This window comes from Talpa europaea, assembly GCF_964194135.1.
Source record: "Talpa europaea genome assembly, chromosome: 11".
NCBI classification, from domain to species: Eukaryota; Metazoa; Chordata; class Mammalia; order Eulipotyphla; family Talpidae; genus Talpa; species Talpa europaea.
The window spans coordinates 93,036,720-93,053,270 of NC_140078.1; the positions used below are offsets into that span (position 1 = coordinate 93,036,720).

Here is a 16,551-nt window from a genome sequence, read left to right on the forward strand (position 1 = left end):
CACCCCTTAGTCCCCTCAATGCTTATACTTCATGAGCTGGAGTTTGGCTTTATTTTGTTTTTCTGGAAAAAAACTTACTGAGTCAAAGGAGAAATCACACCCAAAATAGTAATTTCTGGGAATGTTTGGATTAGTCACTTTGCTTATGTGCCACATTGAGAGTCAACACCCTTAATTATAAAAAGAACTCATAAATGAGGAAAATGTTAATATATGCAGAGAAAAATGGACAAAGGGCATGAATGTATAATGAACTGAAAATATAAATGATCACTAAAAGTATGAGTATGAATAAGTATGGAATTATAAGTTAGACTGAAAAATCCTTTTTTTGGCCTATGCACTTGGCCTATGCACTTTTTCAATTACATCTCACAGCATGGGTGAGGGTGACGTGAAATGGTTGCTGCTGTTACTGTGGTGGAAGTTGAAATTGGTACATATCCATGATCACTTCTATCTGTTTGCATTTGGAATCTAAAAATGTTCAGACCCTATAACATTTGACCCAGGGAGCCTACTCAGTGGCTGTATCCTGAAAAAAAAATTTTGGTGAAATACATACATACATTAAGTAGTTTCATTTAATAACAACCCTAATATAAATGATGTTTATAAGACAACATCGGTTACATGAATTATGACCTGCTGGCATCATAAAATAAAGATGTTAAGGAATGTTTACTAATGGAGAAACCATCACAACATAATACTGTGTGACACAGGCAAGCTACAGGATGGATGTGTCCGGTTAGAATAGACTCCCAGACTGTGCGCACACACACCCAGAGAGAAGATGGGAGTGCAGGCCATTTTTACTTTCTCTTCATTCTTTTCCTTCTTTTACAGATTTAAAAATTATGTAATTTTTATCATCAGAAATGTTATTTTAAAGGGATATTAAAAATAGAAAAGTATTTCCAGGGTCATTTGTGTTTATTATCTGCCATTTTTTATGAATTGGAGCCTAGGACTTTATATCTAACTTAAGCTTGTTTGCCACCAGACACATCAGACTGGTCTCCACTGAACAGTTAGGGGCATAAGTGACAAGGTGGACTCCAGCTTTGAGGTGTGAACCCAGAAGACACCTACCTGCAGGGAGGTGTGGATTTACTGGACAGGTCCCTGAAATTGGGTCCAGGCAGCAGGTACTAGGAAGTACTTCTAAGAAATACACTAGAAGGCCTGGACTGCATGACAGCAGTGCTGGGAGGAGCGCTGAGAGTGGGTAGCTCACATCACCCACCGTGACCCCCTCTGCCCATGGGCCATGCCTCTGGCAGCTAAGGGCAGCACAAGATTTTCCTGGAAGGTAGTGCAGAGGACTTGGCGAATATTTATGAATGGAACTATGTCATTTGAGGAATAAATGTTCTTTTCCTGGCCTTATTAAAAGGAAGTGGGGGGTGGGGGGATGTTGGCAGGTTAATACTGTCCAGCAGAGGTCAGTCTGAGCATGTAAAGGCCAGATTAGTCCAGGAGCACTTTGATAAAACTGTCCTTAGATTGTAAAAGTGATCTTGATATTAGTCTCCTAGTAGAAATTTTTTCTTTGGAAAGATCAGCTTTTGAAATAAGCTTCTAAATGAAGCTGCTGGATGCTGGTCAAAACTTACTTTGACAAGACATTTTGTTCATTAAACCTAGTTGAGTAGCAAACACTTAGGTGATCCTGTATGTTGCATACTCAAGTGCCAAGATAGGATTAAACGGGAGATTTTACAAGGAAGACACCTGTGACATACCCCAAAGGAACTGGAAAAGGCCAGGAGATCCACCAGCCCCCAAGGGCTGCAGACCTGACCCCAGGGAGGAGAAAGATGGGGTGGGAGCACCCTAGTTGCTAAGAACTATAGGCTAGAATGGCAAGGCTTCTCTCCCAGGTCTCTCTGGGGTGGACCCACCGTTGACCCTAGTGGAAGCAGACTCAGAAGAGGAGCGGTGCAAAACCTGGGAGACCTGGGCTCTGCCCAAAGGCCAGCGACAGCATAAATTAATGCCGCCTTTAGAGTGCTAGAGCTGAAAAATAGGGACTTAAAAGTCGAGGGATCTGACCCATCCATCTATTGATGGTTTTCAGCGGCAGGCCAGATGCTCCCTCTTGGACAGGGTATGAGAGGCCCGAGTTTCTCTCCTGGCTCTGCTTTGGTGGTTATCCCAATTCTCTGAACCTCAGTTCTCTCATCTCTACCATGGGGGTAATGGAAGGCCTAGCTCAGAGCCGTCTGGTACGTGTGCTGTTCATAGCAACGCTTAGCATGCAGCCTAGTGCCAAAGAGCTCTCAGATAGCCCTTAGCCCCTCTCCCCTCCTCCTTTACACCTCTGAACCCCAACCCCCACTGAGTCAAGGGTCAAGAAAAGTCAAGCTGTGTCCATTTGTGGAATCTTCTGGTGAGAGAAGTCTCCAGGTCCACAGAGTCAGTGTGCCTTTCTCAGCCTGCCTGCGGCCCACTGCGGCAGGACACCCTCCAATATTTCATTTGGCCTCCTTCCTTCCACACCTCAGCACAGGTCTGGGCTATCAGTGTATACCCAGGAAAAGGCACAGAGATTTGAGCCAAACTGAATTAGCCAGGCCAGTCGGCAGCCGGGAAGTCACGTGCTGCCTTCCCAAACCAAATTGAAATTATTTTTAGATTATTCACTGTTTGGCATTATCCACGGCACAGCTCCGGGCCATTAGCATCAGAGAAAATTGGCTGCAACCAATGAAAGGATATTTCAGAAGCCATTTGCCACTACTGAGCCCCTGCATTCTCCTTTGTGAAAAGAGTGATAGAAACAGGTCAGTGGTTCTCAACCTCGGTCACTTGTTAGACCAAATGGGAATCTTCTAAGAACGCTGATTCCCAGGCCACGGCCCAACCCGACTGCCTTAACCTCTCTTTGGTGGGATTCAGACATAAGTCTTTTCAAAGCTCCCAAGTGGCCCCTGTGAAGCTCATTTGAGAACCAGTGAAAGACAATTTCAAAACCTCCTTCAGCTCTAATTCCAGGGACAGTGACCTTGAGCAGGCCACCATATAGGTGTAATTTAATTCATCGAGCAGGAATTGTGAGGCGAGTATTCCAGCAGTTTTGTAATTTATATTCTTAAATTCTCCACACTCGGTCATGTTCCTCTTTGGCACCTTGGTCACTCAGTATTTACACACGTAATTAATCCTTTTTTCTTACATAGTTATATATATTCATGCATTGGTCATAATTCCTTGTTTCCATTTATATAGTAGGTTTGGAGCAGGTATAATTAATTGGTTAATTTTTGTATTCTCTATAATAGAAATTATCTTTGCTCCTAAGCTCCAGTTTCCATTTGTTATTTTAGGTAGGCAACCCAAAAAACTTTTCCCTAAGTATGTGTCCAGCATAACCACTGCTAAGATCGAAATATAAAACAGTTCCAGCAATCCAGAGGACTCTCTTGTGCTTTCTAGCAGCCTCCACCCCCCAGAGGTAGCCACATTTTGAGTTCTATCACCAGAGGTTAACATTCCATCTCTTTTGACTAAGTGGTACGACTACTTTGGAGACCTTCCTCTCTCCTGCCTCCTGCTTCCCTAACTAAGGATGATCTAATTTGGGGGGAATCTCATCATCCTGCCATTAGGTCAGCTTCAGGCATGGCTAGTTCAATATTCTCTATTTGCAACAAGGCATCCTAAAACTTAGTGACATGCACCATCATCTCTCATCTTGTGTGTGTGTTGAGAGGACTCAACTGATTCTCCTTACCTCACTTGAGGTCTCTCATGCAGCTGTAGTCAGTTGGCAGCTGGAGATGGGTCCTCTAGAGGTTCCAGGGGACTGGAAGGTCTGAGTTGCTTCTTTACTCTGAGAAAGTAAAAATGAACTCAGGCTAAGAATGTAAACATCGGCCTGGGCATTCTTCAGGCTGGAATAAGAGACACAGAAAAAGCCAGTTGCAAGGTTAACAGAAGGAAATCTTTCCTGCAGGGAAGTATAGGTAATGTCTAGCCACCATCTTATTTATGAGAAACTGTGTTTTCTAAAACCATAGATGGTCAGACACTTTTATAATGAGAAAATTTCATCCTGATTTTGCCTGGAGGAGCTCAGTCACTTGGACACAGAGAAACAGCCTTGATTTGCTGCAGTTTCTGGACCCAACATTCTCCCTCTGTCATAGATTTATAGTACCCAAGGAAACAGGACCTTGGGGGTCCACTTTGTGGTTCATACCTGACATTGAAATCTTTGCACCCAGCTGTTTTGCCTTGAGCCACTCTGAACTTTGATTCAATACAAAAATTCCCTGAGTTGTATACTTGAAAATGGCGAACTTTATGATCTGTGAATTTATGGCCTGTGAAATATGGCATCTCAATTTGAGAAAATGATAGGCAGTGAAAGAATTGGAATGTTCTATATGACCTTGAATCTGTTGGCACTTTCCAGGCCAGATGGATTATCTGATTGCCTGGCTCCTAGAGAATCTCCATCGCTCCAATTTGTAATTGAGCTAGCACACTGAGACCCAATTGTCCCTCACCTCCCATCTTCTGCCTGCACCCCTCTCATCCTCCTTGACCCCCTCCCCCAGTCTTCCTCATCCCTCTTGTATATCTGCCGGACTTCTCCCTCAGGCATTGGAATGACCCCATCACATGCCATGTTGAATGTGGCTTCTACTTGAGGTTCACACTCTGGGGAGCCAGGTCTCTCCTCCTAGGGATACCCCTTGCTGGATTCATCTATCCCTCCTAATGCTGACTGAAGAAATGGAGGGCTCTAGGAAAACAAGGAAGACTCATGGAAGAGAAAATGACATTATAGTGTAACCCTTCAGGAAAGTTCCAATGGCAAGGGCTGATCTGTTTTAGGTAGCTGTTAACACTAATTATGGGTATTGTTTTGATGTGAATTTGAGGTAATGGTAATGATAATCAAGTTTGCCTAGCCCTTTAGGGCTTTCATACACATAATTTTATTTTATCTTTGCAGCAACCTTTTGAAAGGAGTGATTATTATTATCCCCATGTTACAGATAAGGAAGCTGGCTCTAGGAAATTAAGTGACTTTCTGAGGTCACATATTATTATGTGGTTTTAGCTTAATGGGACAATTTCCAAAGAGAAATTTTTTTTAATTTTTATTTTTTATATATATTTTTTATTTTTTATATCACTGTTCATTTTTAAACAATGTTTGCTCCTCCCACCCCCTCAGGTGTAGTCCCCATTGTTTCCTTCCCCAAGGCACCCGTGCACCATCACCTCAGTCCCCTGTGCTCCTCCCTCCCTCCCTCTGATCCCTCTCCCTCCGCCTCCCCTGCAGGATGTCTCTGATTTATAATTGTCCGTTTTTGCTTTGTTGTGTTTTGTACTGTTATTATTTTTTTACACTGATGTCATATTTTGTTCCCCTATATTCCTGCTATAAGTGAAACCATCCAATATTTTTCCAGAGCCTGACAAAACAGGAGATAGCTTCCATGAACTCCTGGGGATTGGGAGGGTGAGGGCTCACCAGAGACTTTGACTTTGGGGTCTTTGCCTTTGGGGTCTTAACTTTGAAAATTGCTTTCCTGTAGATCTTTTGATACACCTTGATCTTGCCTTTAAGTCTTATGTAGTAAACGCTTTACTTTTTGAAGCCAATTCCATTTTACATAAAAATAGACCACTAGCTGGCTGGAGAGAGAGAGGTCACCAACCAAAACAGTGGTCTATTTCAGTGTTTTCTTTTACCTTTTTCTCTACATGTGTCTATAATTGTACACCAGGAGTAACAAGTTGTAGCTATTGGAACATGAACCATTTCAGTTTTCTTTGACAGTGTGACTCAACTAAGGCAAATGGGGTTGAAAATGATCCAGAGAAAAGTAGAACAAATTGGCTATTTATGGAGCCAATTATGAATATAAATGGAAATACTTTGAACAAATGCTCTTTCCAGGAACTTTCCAGACTGACTGAAATAGGGTAGGGACAAAATGGAAAATTACTTCAGAAAGTCATTTGCATATTGGAAACTACCGGCCTTGAGTTTGTAAAGTTTCTGGAATAAGAAAATGGGATTCAAAATGATATATAAGGAGAGAATTGTTAGAGAAATTTGGGATATGAAAGAGACAAAAAGAGGAGTAAGTTATATTTTTATTTATTTTTCCCCACCATCATCCCTAATCTAAGGTCACTAAGACGTTCTCTTATTTTGTTGTAAAGGTTGAATAGTTTTAGTTCTATTGTGAGCTAAATTTTGTACATAGGTACGGCTTAAGACTCATTTTTGTTTGTTTTGCATATGGAAAACCAATTTCCCCAGCATCATTTATTGCAAAGATTTTATTTTGTTATTCAGTGGACAATGGTCCATTGAATGACCATCCCATGATTTGTTCGACCATCTCATAAGCTTGCAGAGTTAGGTTGTTTCAAATCTGAGACCTCATCATGAGCATCCTTCCACCTCAACCGTGGGAGCAAACCAGTTCAACCTAAACCAGGTTTCCATGAGCTTCAATGGAATTGCTAGGTCAAAGGGCATGCACACATAAAGTGTTCCCGGCTCCCACCTGCAAGGTCTGAGAGGGGAGGCTTTGATTGGCTTTATTGGTGCAAGCCTTTCACAAATCTCATATAATTTCCTCTGGCTAAATCTAATAACCTGCACTATTAGATTATGAAAGATTCAGAGTCCTTCCAGGAGAGGCTGAAGAAAGATAATAATTTCTGCCTCGGCCAGCTAGGGTAACCTCATAAGAAGAGACTCAAAATACCTGGGGCATGGAAAATGGAAATTTACAAAAACTGTCTAGCAAGTCTTGGGGTAAATGCCTGTGCTGGGGCCTCCCCGAAGGTAGAGGTTTCTGGAATAACTTGACACCAGCCATGGCTCACACTTCTCCCCCTGGTGGCCTGATACATACATTCAGCCTCTCAGATGCAGACCCTAACTCAGGACAGCGTCTGTTTACATTTCCACTGGCTCCCAGTACTCACCAATCAATCCATCCCCTCTGCCAGGCCAGTGCCAGCCATCTGTGCAAAGGCACGAAGGGCAGCTGGGAAGTGCCTGTTGCTCAGTGTTGTTGGAGCACAGAATCAGGCCACTGCTCCAGCTCTCTTGTCACCCTTAAACAGTGTGATTTGATCAAATTAGCTGACATTGTTGTAGAGGATCTGCTAGGTGACAAGGATTGTCCTCAGGGCTGTGGGGGTACACAGGGCTATGAGATAGCACCCCATTTTCAAGGATGCTAGCACATGTTAGATAGCAAGCCGAGGTGGTTTAGAAGCAGTTCAAAGACTACACCAGCAGGTGTCACAGGCAGGACACACTGACATAATTGATGCCAACAGCACGGTCACTGGTGAAATTTGTGAGCTGAGAGAAGGAAGAAAGCACTGGCTTTGTAGAGAAGTAATCAGAACTGGATGGGGAAAGTTTGGATTCTGGCTCTGAGTTACTCAAATGTTACCTTCCTCCCAGGTAGACTGCACTTTTTCCAAGCTACCAACCCCGTATTGGGTTTAGCCAATAGTTTCAGATCCTTTCTTAAACTATCTTGGGAAAAGCTAAACAGGGGTACCCCCTCAGTAAACGGTCTTATTTTTTTTTAAAGATTGATTGATTGACTGATTGATTTATACAAGCACTGGGTACAGTCAGAAGCGCAGGAGGGTAAGAGAATTCACCAGAGCCAGAGCAGGGAACAGAGCAGGCAAACTGACAAAATACACTGCTGAGGGGAGCAGCGGGCGGCAGGAGAGGTCTGCGCGCCATGTGGGACCCTTGCTGGTGGCCGGGGATGGAACCAGTGCTACAGAGGCTGCGGGCAGCTTCACAGCCCAGTACTTAACTGCTGTGCCCATCCTATTAATTTTGAATGTCACCCAAGTATATTCTTTTTCAACAGCTTTTCTAACACACCCTGGGTCAGTTAGCTATTGCTTCATGGCAAATCATTCTGAAGCCCAGTGACTTAACACCATTTTATCTGCTCATGAATCCACAATCTGGGTGGGGTCCGTCTGAGCAGTTCGCCTGTTCTCACCCGGGGCCATTTATGTGACCACCATCGTCTGTCTGGAGTCCTGAAAGAGGTTAAGTCACCTCAGCTGGCCTCCCACTCATGTCTACTAACTGATCCAAGAGGCCCAGACAACTGGGGGCTGGCTGTTTCTCTGCGGCTTATTTAATAGTCCAGACATTTTTATGTGACTGTTGATTTCTAAGAAAAGGCAAATGTAGACGCTGCCAGGCCTGGTAAGGTGTGCCCAGCAAGGCACAGTGTCACTGTGACCACAATCTCTGGCCAAAGCCAGCCAGGGGCCAGCCTAGAGTTCATGAGAGGGAAACTAGACCAGCCCTGGCTGGGAAGTGGCATGAGCATATGAGGATGGGAGGGATTTGGGGAGCCATCTCTGCACCCAACCTATCACAGCCCCCTGGCTTTCATCTTTCTTTATACACAAATTTTAACTCATGTATGATTCACCCTGTGTTACCTCATTTAACCTTTTCCAACAAATCTTTACAGGAAACATCATTGTCATGTTATTGAAGGAGGAAGTCAGGAAAGGGTATAGGCAGTCAGTTAGGGACAGGGTGCCCCAAGCCCCAAGTCCATTTATCAACCTGACTGAGAAACAATCTCAGACCAGCAGGATACCCTCCCCCAACTCCCATTCACTTAAAAATGGGATGTTTTTTCCATTCCAACATTATAGCACAATAGCACTGGACCAAAGCTGTTTTGGGAAAGGTAGGCTGGACAATGTGGGAACCCTCAGAGGGCCTCAGTATCCTAGGACACCCCTGTGGGCCCAGCCAATCAGCAAGAGACACAACATAGAGACCCCCCAACAGCCAACCCCCCACTCCTTGCCCACTGTACCCATATAAGCACCTACTTCTTGTTACCTCAGTGCCTACCCATTCAGGCCCCAATCTGCTTAAAGAGCTTTCCTGTCCTTCCTCTTATCTATCAATACATCTCTTGCTTTTCTGTAACTTTTGTCTCAACGTCGAATTCTTTTTTCATCAAAGAACCAAGAAAGAGCCCTCCTGGGGTCCTCAGACTCTGGGCCTGCTCCCCCAAGCTCTGAAACTCATGATGAGAAAACTGAGGCTTAGTGAAGTCAAACAATTTGTCACCATCACCACAGAGCTGAGGTCAAGCCCAATGGTGCTGGGGTCATGAGGGGTCACCGCTTGCCATGCTGCCCCCCAGCTGCACACCCCCAGCAAGAGGATGTGTGCCCCTCCTCAGAGGCCACTGCAGAATCCAGTGATGGCCCAGCCCCTTCACAGTTAACTTCCATGGGAGGACGTTATATAAATTCTGACAAGTCTGTGGATTTTACTTTTAATTATTTTGGTGATTTAAAGATCTCTATAACAGGATTTATAAACTAATTTAGGGATGCAATGCTTTTGGGTTTGTGGAATTTTGCTTGCTCACAATCAAGTCAAGGGACTCCCCAGTGGCACAGTGGGTTGAGCACCGTGCTGTGAGGCTGTCCGCAGCCTCTGTAGCTCAGGTTCGATTCCTGGCCGGCTAGGGAGAAACCCACATGGCACGGCAGACTTCTCCTGTCTCTCCCACTGCTCCTCTCAGCAATGTCTTCGGTCTGTCTGCCTGTTCTGCTCCCTGCTCTGTCTCTGGTGAATTCTCTCACCCTTCTGTGACTCTGATTGTACCTCAGTTCTTGTATAAATAAATAAATCTTTTTTTAAAAAAATCAAGTAAATGACACCATTTCTCCAGAATTATCTAATAAATAATCATTCACTTTCTACCTAGTCACACTTTTCATTTATCTTGCTTTACATGACCCAAAAGGCCATGGCTTCCGGACAGAGAATAAACACTTTGTCATGGAGAAGGCAATTTTGGAAAAATAAATTCATCTCTCCCCTTTTTAGTGATTGATTAAAGAAACAAATGCAGATCAGTTTTACATTTGTCCCCTAGTGGGTAAAATGCCCTAGGCAGACAGCAGAGGGGTCTGTCTCCAAGGGAAGGTCAGTGTGACTCGGGAGAGTTGGTTTTGCGATGCCACAGAACACCTCGGTTCTGAGCAGGGAGATGCAGGGGGGTGACCAGTGGGACTCTGACCCTGTCCTGGAGGACTGCTTCTAACCAACATTTGAGACTCGGCTGTCTTTTCATCACCTCTTCAGTAGCCACTTACCTCAGTGTGCAAAAGAGAAAAATCTGACATCTTAATTTGAATGTGGGCATTTGATCCAGTGCTTGAGATAAATATAACCCTGTGTAGCAGGGAGAAGGTTTAATGGGAAATGGTTGGCATTCTTTCTTGGTAAAGGCCTGGGGAAAGGAGGGAGGGAGAGAGGGAGAGAGAGTAAGAGACAGAGAGAGAGAGAGAGAGAGAGAGAGAGAGAAAGAGGAAGACAAAAACAGAGATGAGCAGCCAGCTTCCAGGCAGCCTTGCCTCGAGAACTTGACACTCACCAGACCCCAGCCAGCATGGTTGTCCTGAATCCGATGACTCTGGGAATTTACCTTCAGCTTTTCTTCCGCTTTATCATGTCTCAGCCCACTTTCATCAACAGCGTCCTCCCAATCTCCGCAGGTAAATGACGACCACAACTTTCCTCTCTTCCATCTGTCGGGGGGTAGGGGGAAAGGAAGATTAGTTTGCAACCAGTGCTAGTAATTTTCCCGTTCTTCACTCCCTGATGGGAAGCTGGAAGGGAGCCGCCACCCCAGGAGCTTCCTGTCACCGGAGCTCAGCTCGGAGCCCCTTCTGTTCTTGTTCCAAATGGCCCCCACCCTGCAGCTCAAAGCTGATCCCTTTAAAAAATGATTTCTTCCTTCCCCATATCTTCTCCCCCTTTGCTGCATGATTTAGTTTTGGTGGGGAATCTGCGGCGGGGGGCGGGGTGAGTATAAGAGAGTTTGAAGTGTAAGTGAGGGAGAAGTGAACCCCAGATGTTTCTATAAATATATCCTGGCCTCAGTCACGGGCATGACTCCGGGGGGGGGGATGTTGTGGGGTGAACTCCCCTCTGCCCAAGCTTGGACAATATCAGGACCTTCCCACTGAAGGGAAAGGAGTCCCCTCAATAGGGTGCATGGTCCTGGGGCCAGGGACCCCCAAGCAGCCTGAGCACTAGGTCTTCAGTTTCTGCAGCCTTGCCTGCTCCCCTTTGTGCTTCCTCCCTCGGATGGAACTTCAGCCTCAGATAAGGCAGCTGGAGGTGCTTTGTGTGGAGAGGTGGAGGGGTTCCCTGGCGGCAGCCAGGCCTGGAGCTGGGTGTGTCTGGGGGGGGCGGGGGAGGGGGTGTGTGCTGGAAGGATGGAGAAGAGGCTTGTTCTGCCAGCCTGGCGACCTTTTCTGAGGGCACCAGGCATTGCCCTTGCCCTGTCTGACCCAGAGCAGGGGAAGTATTGGGTTACTGATGTGGCCTAGTTAAACGTTTCTGAGGAAACTCAGATATTTCCGGAGGGCTTGAGGAAGGCAGACCGACCCCAGGCTTTGCTGCCTGATGCAACACAGCTCTCCTCAGTTCACCTCAGTCACCCCTGATTCTTCCCAGAAAGGGCAGTTTTCGTCATGTTCTCCAACACGCATCTCATAAATACTTTAATGGTGGCAGAAATTTCACTCTCCTGCCTTTGCTAGAAGCTCAGGGAAGGCCAGAAATGCCAGGCTCTTGGAGAGGCAGTCTCTGAATGCGGCATCACCCCCCTGCTCCATTCATAAAAACAGCTCAGCCACAAGTTGGGCTGCCGACACTTGTGGGCCCTGAGGGAAGGAATCAGAAAAGGGTGGGGGCTCTTTATAAAACTGTGAGGAATGGAAGTGGGGGAAAGAGGAGAGGGTGGGAAACATTGGGGGGTGGGCAGCAAAGTCGAGCAGTTGTGTTTCATGGGTGTGTGCAAAGATGCCCCCCACATACTCAATTTGGAAGCTTCTGAGAGTAAGAGGGTCGTTATTTCCCGACTCAAGGGTAAACTTGGGGTTAATATGGTCTAATTCAGTAGCTCTTAACCTTGTCTGGGCCATATTTCTTTGAGAATCTGCAGAAGGCTCAGGACTTAAGAAAAGAGTCCTCCGGTTCTAGCCCTGCCTAGTGGGCCCCCTGGCGTCTGGGAGAGAAGCAGGCTTTGGGTCTGTCTTACGCATGACCAGGGTCAGCTACGTACCTTGAATGTTTCCCCAGGGAAAGAACAGGGCCTGGCACATAGTACGTGCTCAGGAAGTATGTGGTGAATGAAGGAGTGAAGGAAGGCAGGAATAGAAATGTTTTCCATCTGCAGATTGGGGGTTGCCCTCATTTTTGGTATCACTTAATTTAGAGAGAGCCAATATGGCGTACACATGCTGAAGGCGAGGGCGACAGGCCCGTTGCCTTCCTCTGAACACCCTGCTCTAGACAGCACCCGGGCACAGCCCAGGCACCCTGGGCGGTAAGGCTTTCTCCCAACTGTGCCAACCAGGATGACAGCAGGAAAAAGCAGCGACTAGATGAAAGAACTTGCATGAAGACTTTCAGAGCTGTGGGTGGGCTGACAGGAACCAATAAGGAATGTGGAGAAATCAGCAACCCTGGGCTTTCTTTACCACCCCAGTGTTGGAAAAGGCCAGAGGGGGAAGTGGGGAAACAGATCTTGGAAAGATTGGGGACCATGGAGGAGGGTGGCCGAGCAGGAACTTTGGTCTAAAGGATCCCAATCAGGGAGACAGTGGAGGAAAAATACACCAAACTCTCCTCCAGTCCATGGGAGTCAGTCTCTGGGGCACAGAGTGAAGGGGGCGTGCGGGACACAGCACAGCTAGTCCACGGGCATTTTCTGGTGAACTGCTACATCCAGCTTTTCTGGTTGGGGATGTGTTCCTTAGACATTAGGTGAAACAGGGTTGACCTAGAGGGATTACTAAGGCAGAGATTTTTATCTGCTTTCTCCTGTAGAGTCACTTAGCTCCCCTCCCACCCCCATTTAGATGCCATGGCCTCCTGATTGCACAGTTCAGAAATAAACATATATCCTGAGGTGGGAACTGCTCCTTAACACAAGACCAATTCAATCCTTTGAAAATATTTTCCAATAACTGGCTGCAAAGTATTCTATATTCAGAACCCAGTTGGATTTTACGCTCTGGAGAAGACAAGCCCTATGTATATAGACAAGCCCTAGGCATATAGCGAGGGCCACCAGGAAGATCATTTCATTCCATTCACCACATCTTGGCGTGGGCCTACTATGTGCTAGGTGCTGTGGTGAACACAGACAAGCTCTGGGCAATCCCACGACCACCCCCTGTTGAAACACAGGCAGCTTGTGCTCAGTACCCCAAGGTGATGGGGAGGGGAAGGGCTCTTCCAGGCCTCCACAGGAGGCCATCCCTTCACTCTCCACAGAAAGACTATATTTCAAGAACACCAGATACACACGAGCTATCTGCAGCAGATGCTTATTACTTGGCTAGCCCGACTGCTGGTCCCAGAGGAGAAGCAGGAAGGAGCAAAAAGCCTGCAAGAGGCCAACACAGATGATAGAAATCCCAGCACTAAAATGCATAAATTTGAAACACAGAAACCAGCTCAGGCCCCGACTCCAAGCCTATAAACTCTCACTTTGGGGACCATTCTAGCAGGCTTAGGAAGCAGGTTCTTGAAGAGGGGTGGTTAAGTGTAGCACATTAGAATGGGGGGGCACTGGGTCTGCTGCTTTAGACACAATAATAAAAAGAGAGCTGACAAATTGATTCCAAGGAAAAGGTAAAGAACTAGGGAACTATTTCTAGATCAAAAGGAATGGTACGTTGGAATTATATCTAGAGCCTCCGTTCTGTGTGTTACCCCTGAGGGCAGCATTGACTCTAGCACAAAATCTGGTTTTCACTGTGGTGAACCTGAATGACCCAGTGAAGACAGAAATGTGTTCACTTCATTTTACTTAAGAAGGCAGGTAAGTAGAATGGTTTCTACTGAACGTTTGAAATGTCAGGAGCCATAACTTTGGTGCCTTGCTTTAATCATTAGTGGGTATGGTGGCTTCAATAACAATCATTTATTATTGAAGTTCATGTGTTTGTGGGTCAACGAAGGGTCAGCTGTCCTAGCCTGTGTTTGGTTGGCCCTGGCTGGGCTCTCTGATGGCTCTGTAGATTGACTCAGCTCCAATCTCCATGCACAGGCGGAGCTCAGTTGTACAATATCTAGAATGTGGTGGCAGAGACCCAAGGACAATAATATTTATAGCATAACTTTCAAACTTTATGTCACTCACAGCACCCCTGGAATGGGTGTGGCATCACTACCACTTTTCGCATGAGGGAATGAAGGCGCAGAGATGTTAAGTGACTTGCCCAGGATAACACAGCTGCTATGTGGAAGAACTGAGCTGGAATTCTGCCCTTTAAGTCCAGGACTTTTACCCAGTGTAGGCCAAATGTGCTTATGGGTACGGATAAATATACCCTCTCCCACTACCACCAAAAGCTATGGGGATTACACTTCTATCCTCTGGAAACTTTCCCCTGGATTCTTTATTCTCCATTCCCTCTGATTCTTTGGGATATCAACGGCCTCTTCTTAAGAAGAGGCTGAAGATTACTTTACACTAAAGTGTGCGTGACTTCTCAGGTAGTGGTTTATCTCTTCTTTGAAACTATTTGCATTTTAACATAGGTTAAAGATTTTAGGATGTGCTAGTAAGATGAGCTTCAACCAGGGTATTTGGGAGGAGGGGGCAGAAGAGGCCTGGAGCCTGAGGAACCACTTCACAGATATTTTTCAGGCCTTGTGAAGCAACCTATCTTATGTCCACACAGATGCTTGTGACTTCCCTCTTCCAACAAAGGACTCCCCAGGCAGGCAAGAAGTCCCCAGATAATGTTTGGGTCCAGGTCTCAAGGACAAGTGGGTGAGAAGACCCAAATCTTGTCCTGTGGAGTAAGATCATGTGGAAGAATGTGATGCTGTCTAGGCACTGGAATCTTCTACTCACTGCAGGAATATGACCTAGAGCAGTTTTGTGACTTTTGAGGACCTGGTGCACAGGCCCGCACTCCCTGTCTGGAAGCCCGCCAGGCCACCGCTTGGGAACCATTCCTGTTCTTGGCAGTAGATCCTGGGCCATTTATCTGTGTCTGATGCTGATCAGCTCTTGTTAATGTTCCATAATGCACTTCCCAGCCATCTCCTCCCATTTAGCTCCCCATATTTCTCTGGATTATACAATCAGAGAGGGTTCTTAAATTAGAAGGGTTTTCAGGGGCCCCAGGCCTCTCACTTCACCCCATCCCAGTGCTCTGAATAAAGGAATGGGTCCAGCTCCAGCTCAGAGCAGGAGGTGGGTGTGAGAGCAGGAGCTCTCCCTGCAGATACCTGCAGGGCAACGCCTCATGTTGCCATTTGCCACACTCAAGTCCTCTTTCCTCAGTCCACAACCACCACTGCCACAACCCCCCCCCCACACACACACATACATACACACGCCCCACAACACAGACCTGAGCAGACAGAATGAGCAGACAGCCCCGTGGCCTCAGTGAGTCACCAACGAACTGGCGTCCCGACCCCCTGAAAGCAGCTCCCCCAAGTTCCCCCTGCATCACGCTCCTGACACCCACAGCCCCCGAACCCCTCACGTCGCAAAGCACTGCCGCAGCCACATAGCAGACCTTGTGGGGAGGGGTCCCGGGTGTGAACCCCGACTCTGTTGATGAAGCTGTGACTCTGGGACGGTCCCTTCCTGGGGTCCTACCTCACCCCGACAACACCTGGTCCAGGCTGGTCCCCGGTGCCCAGGAGGCGAGGCGGGGCGGGGCGCGCACCGCAGCTGCCCGAGGACCGACCCCAAAGATGAAATTTTTTTGGTCTTTTGAAGAGGGAAGAAACTGAAAAGGAAACACTGTACGGCACAGGGGTCCTCAGGCGTCTCCGGCCCCTGCCGCCAGCCGCCTCAGGGGGATTTGCTTCCTCCCAGGGTTCATTGCGCGCAGGTGATAACGAGCACTGCGCATGCGCGCCTGTGATTGCGCACACCTGGGCGGAGATGCCCGCGCGCGAGGGGCGTGTGCGTGTGTGAATGTGGACACCGGGGCGAGGTGATGAAAGGGGAGAGTCACGGGGGCTAAGGGGGTTCCGTGGCTGCCTCCCTGCCTGCTGGTCTGCCGGGGAGTCTGGTCCCCTGATTCAACATCAAAGGACTCTCAGATATACCGAAGGCTCCAAAATTCTCTTTTCATCTGCCCCAGTCAGCAGTGATCCTGCCTGGCTTGGGATGGTGGCACACCACACACTCTTGAAAACCAGACAACCAGTGGTATGGCAATGACGATTTGGAGTGGAGCCTGTTGATAATCACTCAGTTCCAGGTCTCAAGGCCCCGGCAATGCTCTCTTGTCTTACACTTGGGCTACCCTCACGGCTATATCTACCTGTCCATTCCCAGCTGTGCACATGAGTTTTTGGTCTATGAGGCCAGAAGTTCTGTTGGCCGGGATTCTGGACAGTCTCAGGGCATTTTTCCCAGAATTCCCAAGATCTAAAGAGTCCAGTTTAGAGTCAATGTTCTAGATCAGTGGTTCTCAAACTACAGC

General features: G+C 46.9%; 1 protein-coding gene across 2 annotated transcripts in view; it reads left to right on the forward strand.

Annotated features, from left to right (window-relative positions):
• Nucleotides 1–10,463: 10,463 nt before the first annotated feature.
• The window catches only part of COLQ (collagen like tail subunit of asymmetric acetylcholinesterase), a gene marked incomplete at both ends in the record, with an annotated part of 51,586 nt that continues 45,498 nt past the window's right edge, over nt 10,464–16,551 (forward strand). For both annotated transcript variants that reach the window (XM_084246869.1, XM_084246870.1), the window contains one exon: nt 10,464–10,569. In XM_084246869.1, coding sequence (XP_084102995.1) covers nt 10,464–10,569 — 106 coding nt within the window. The remainder of the gene's footprint in view (nt 10,570–16,551) is intronic.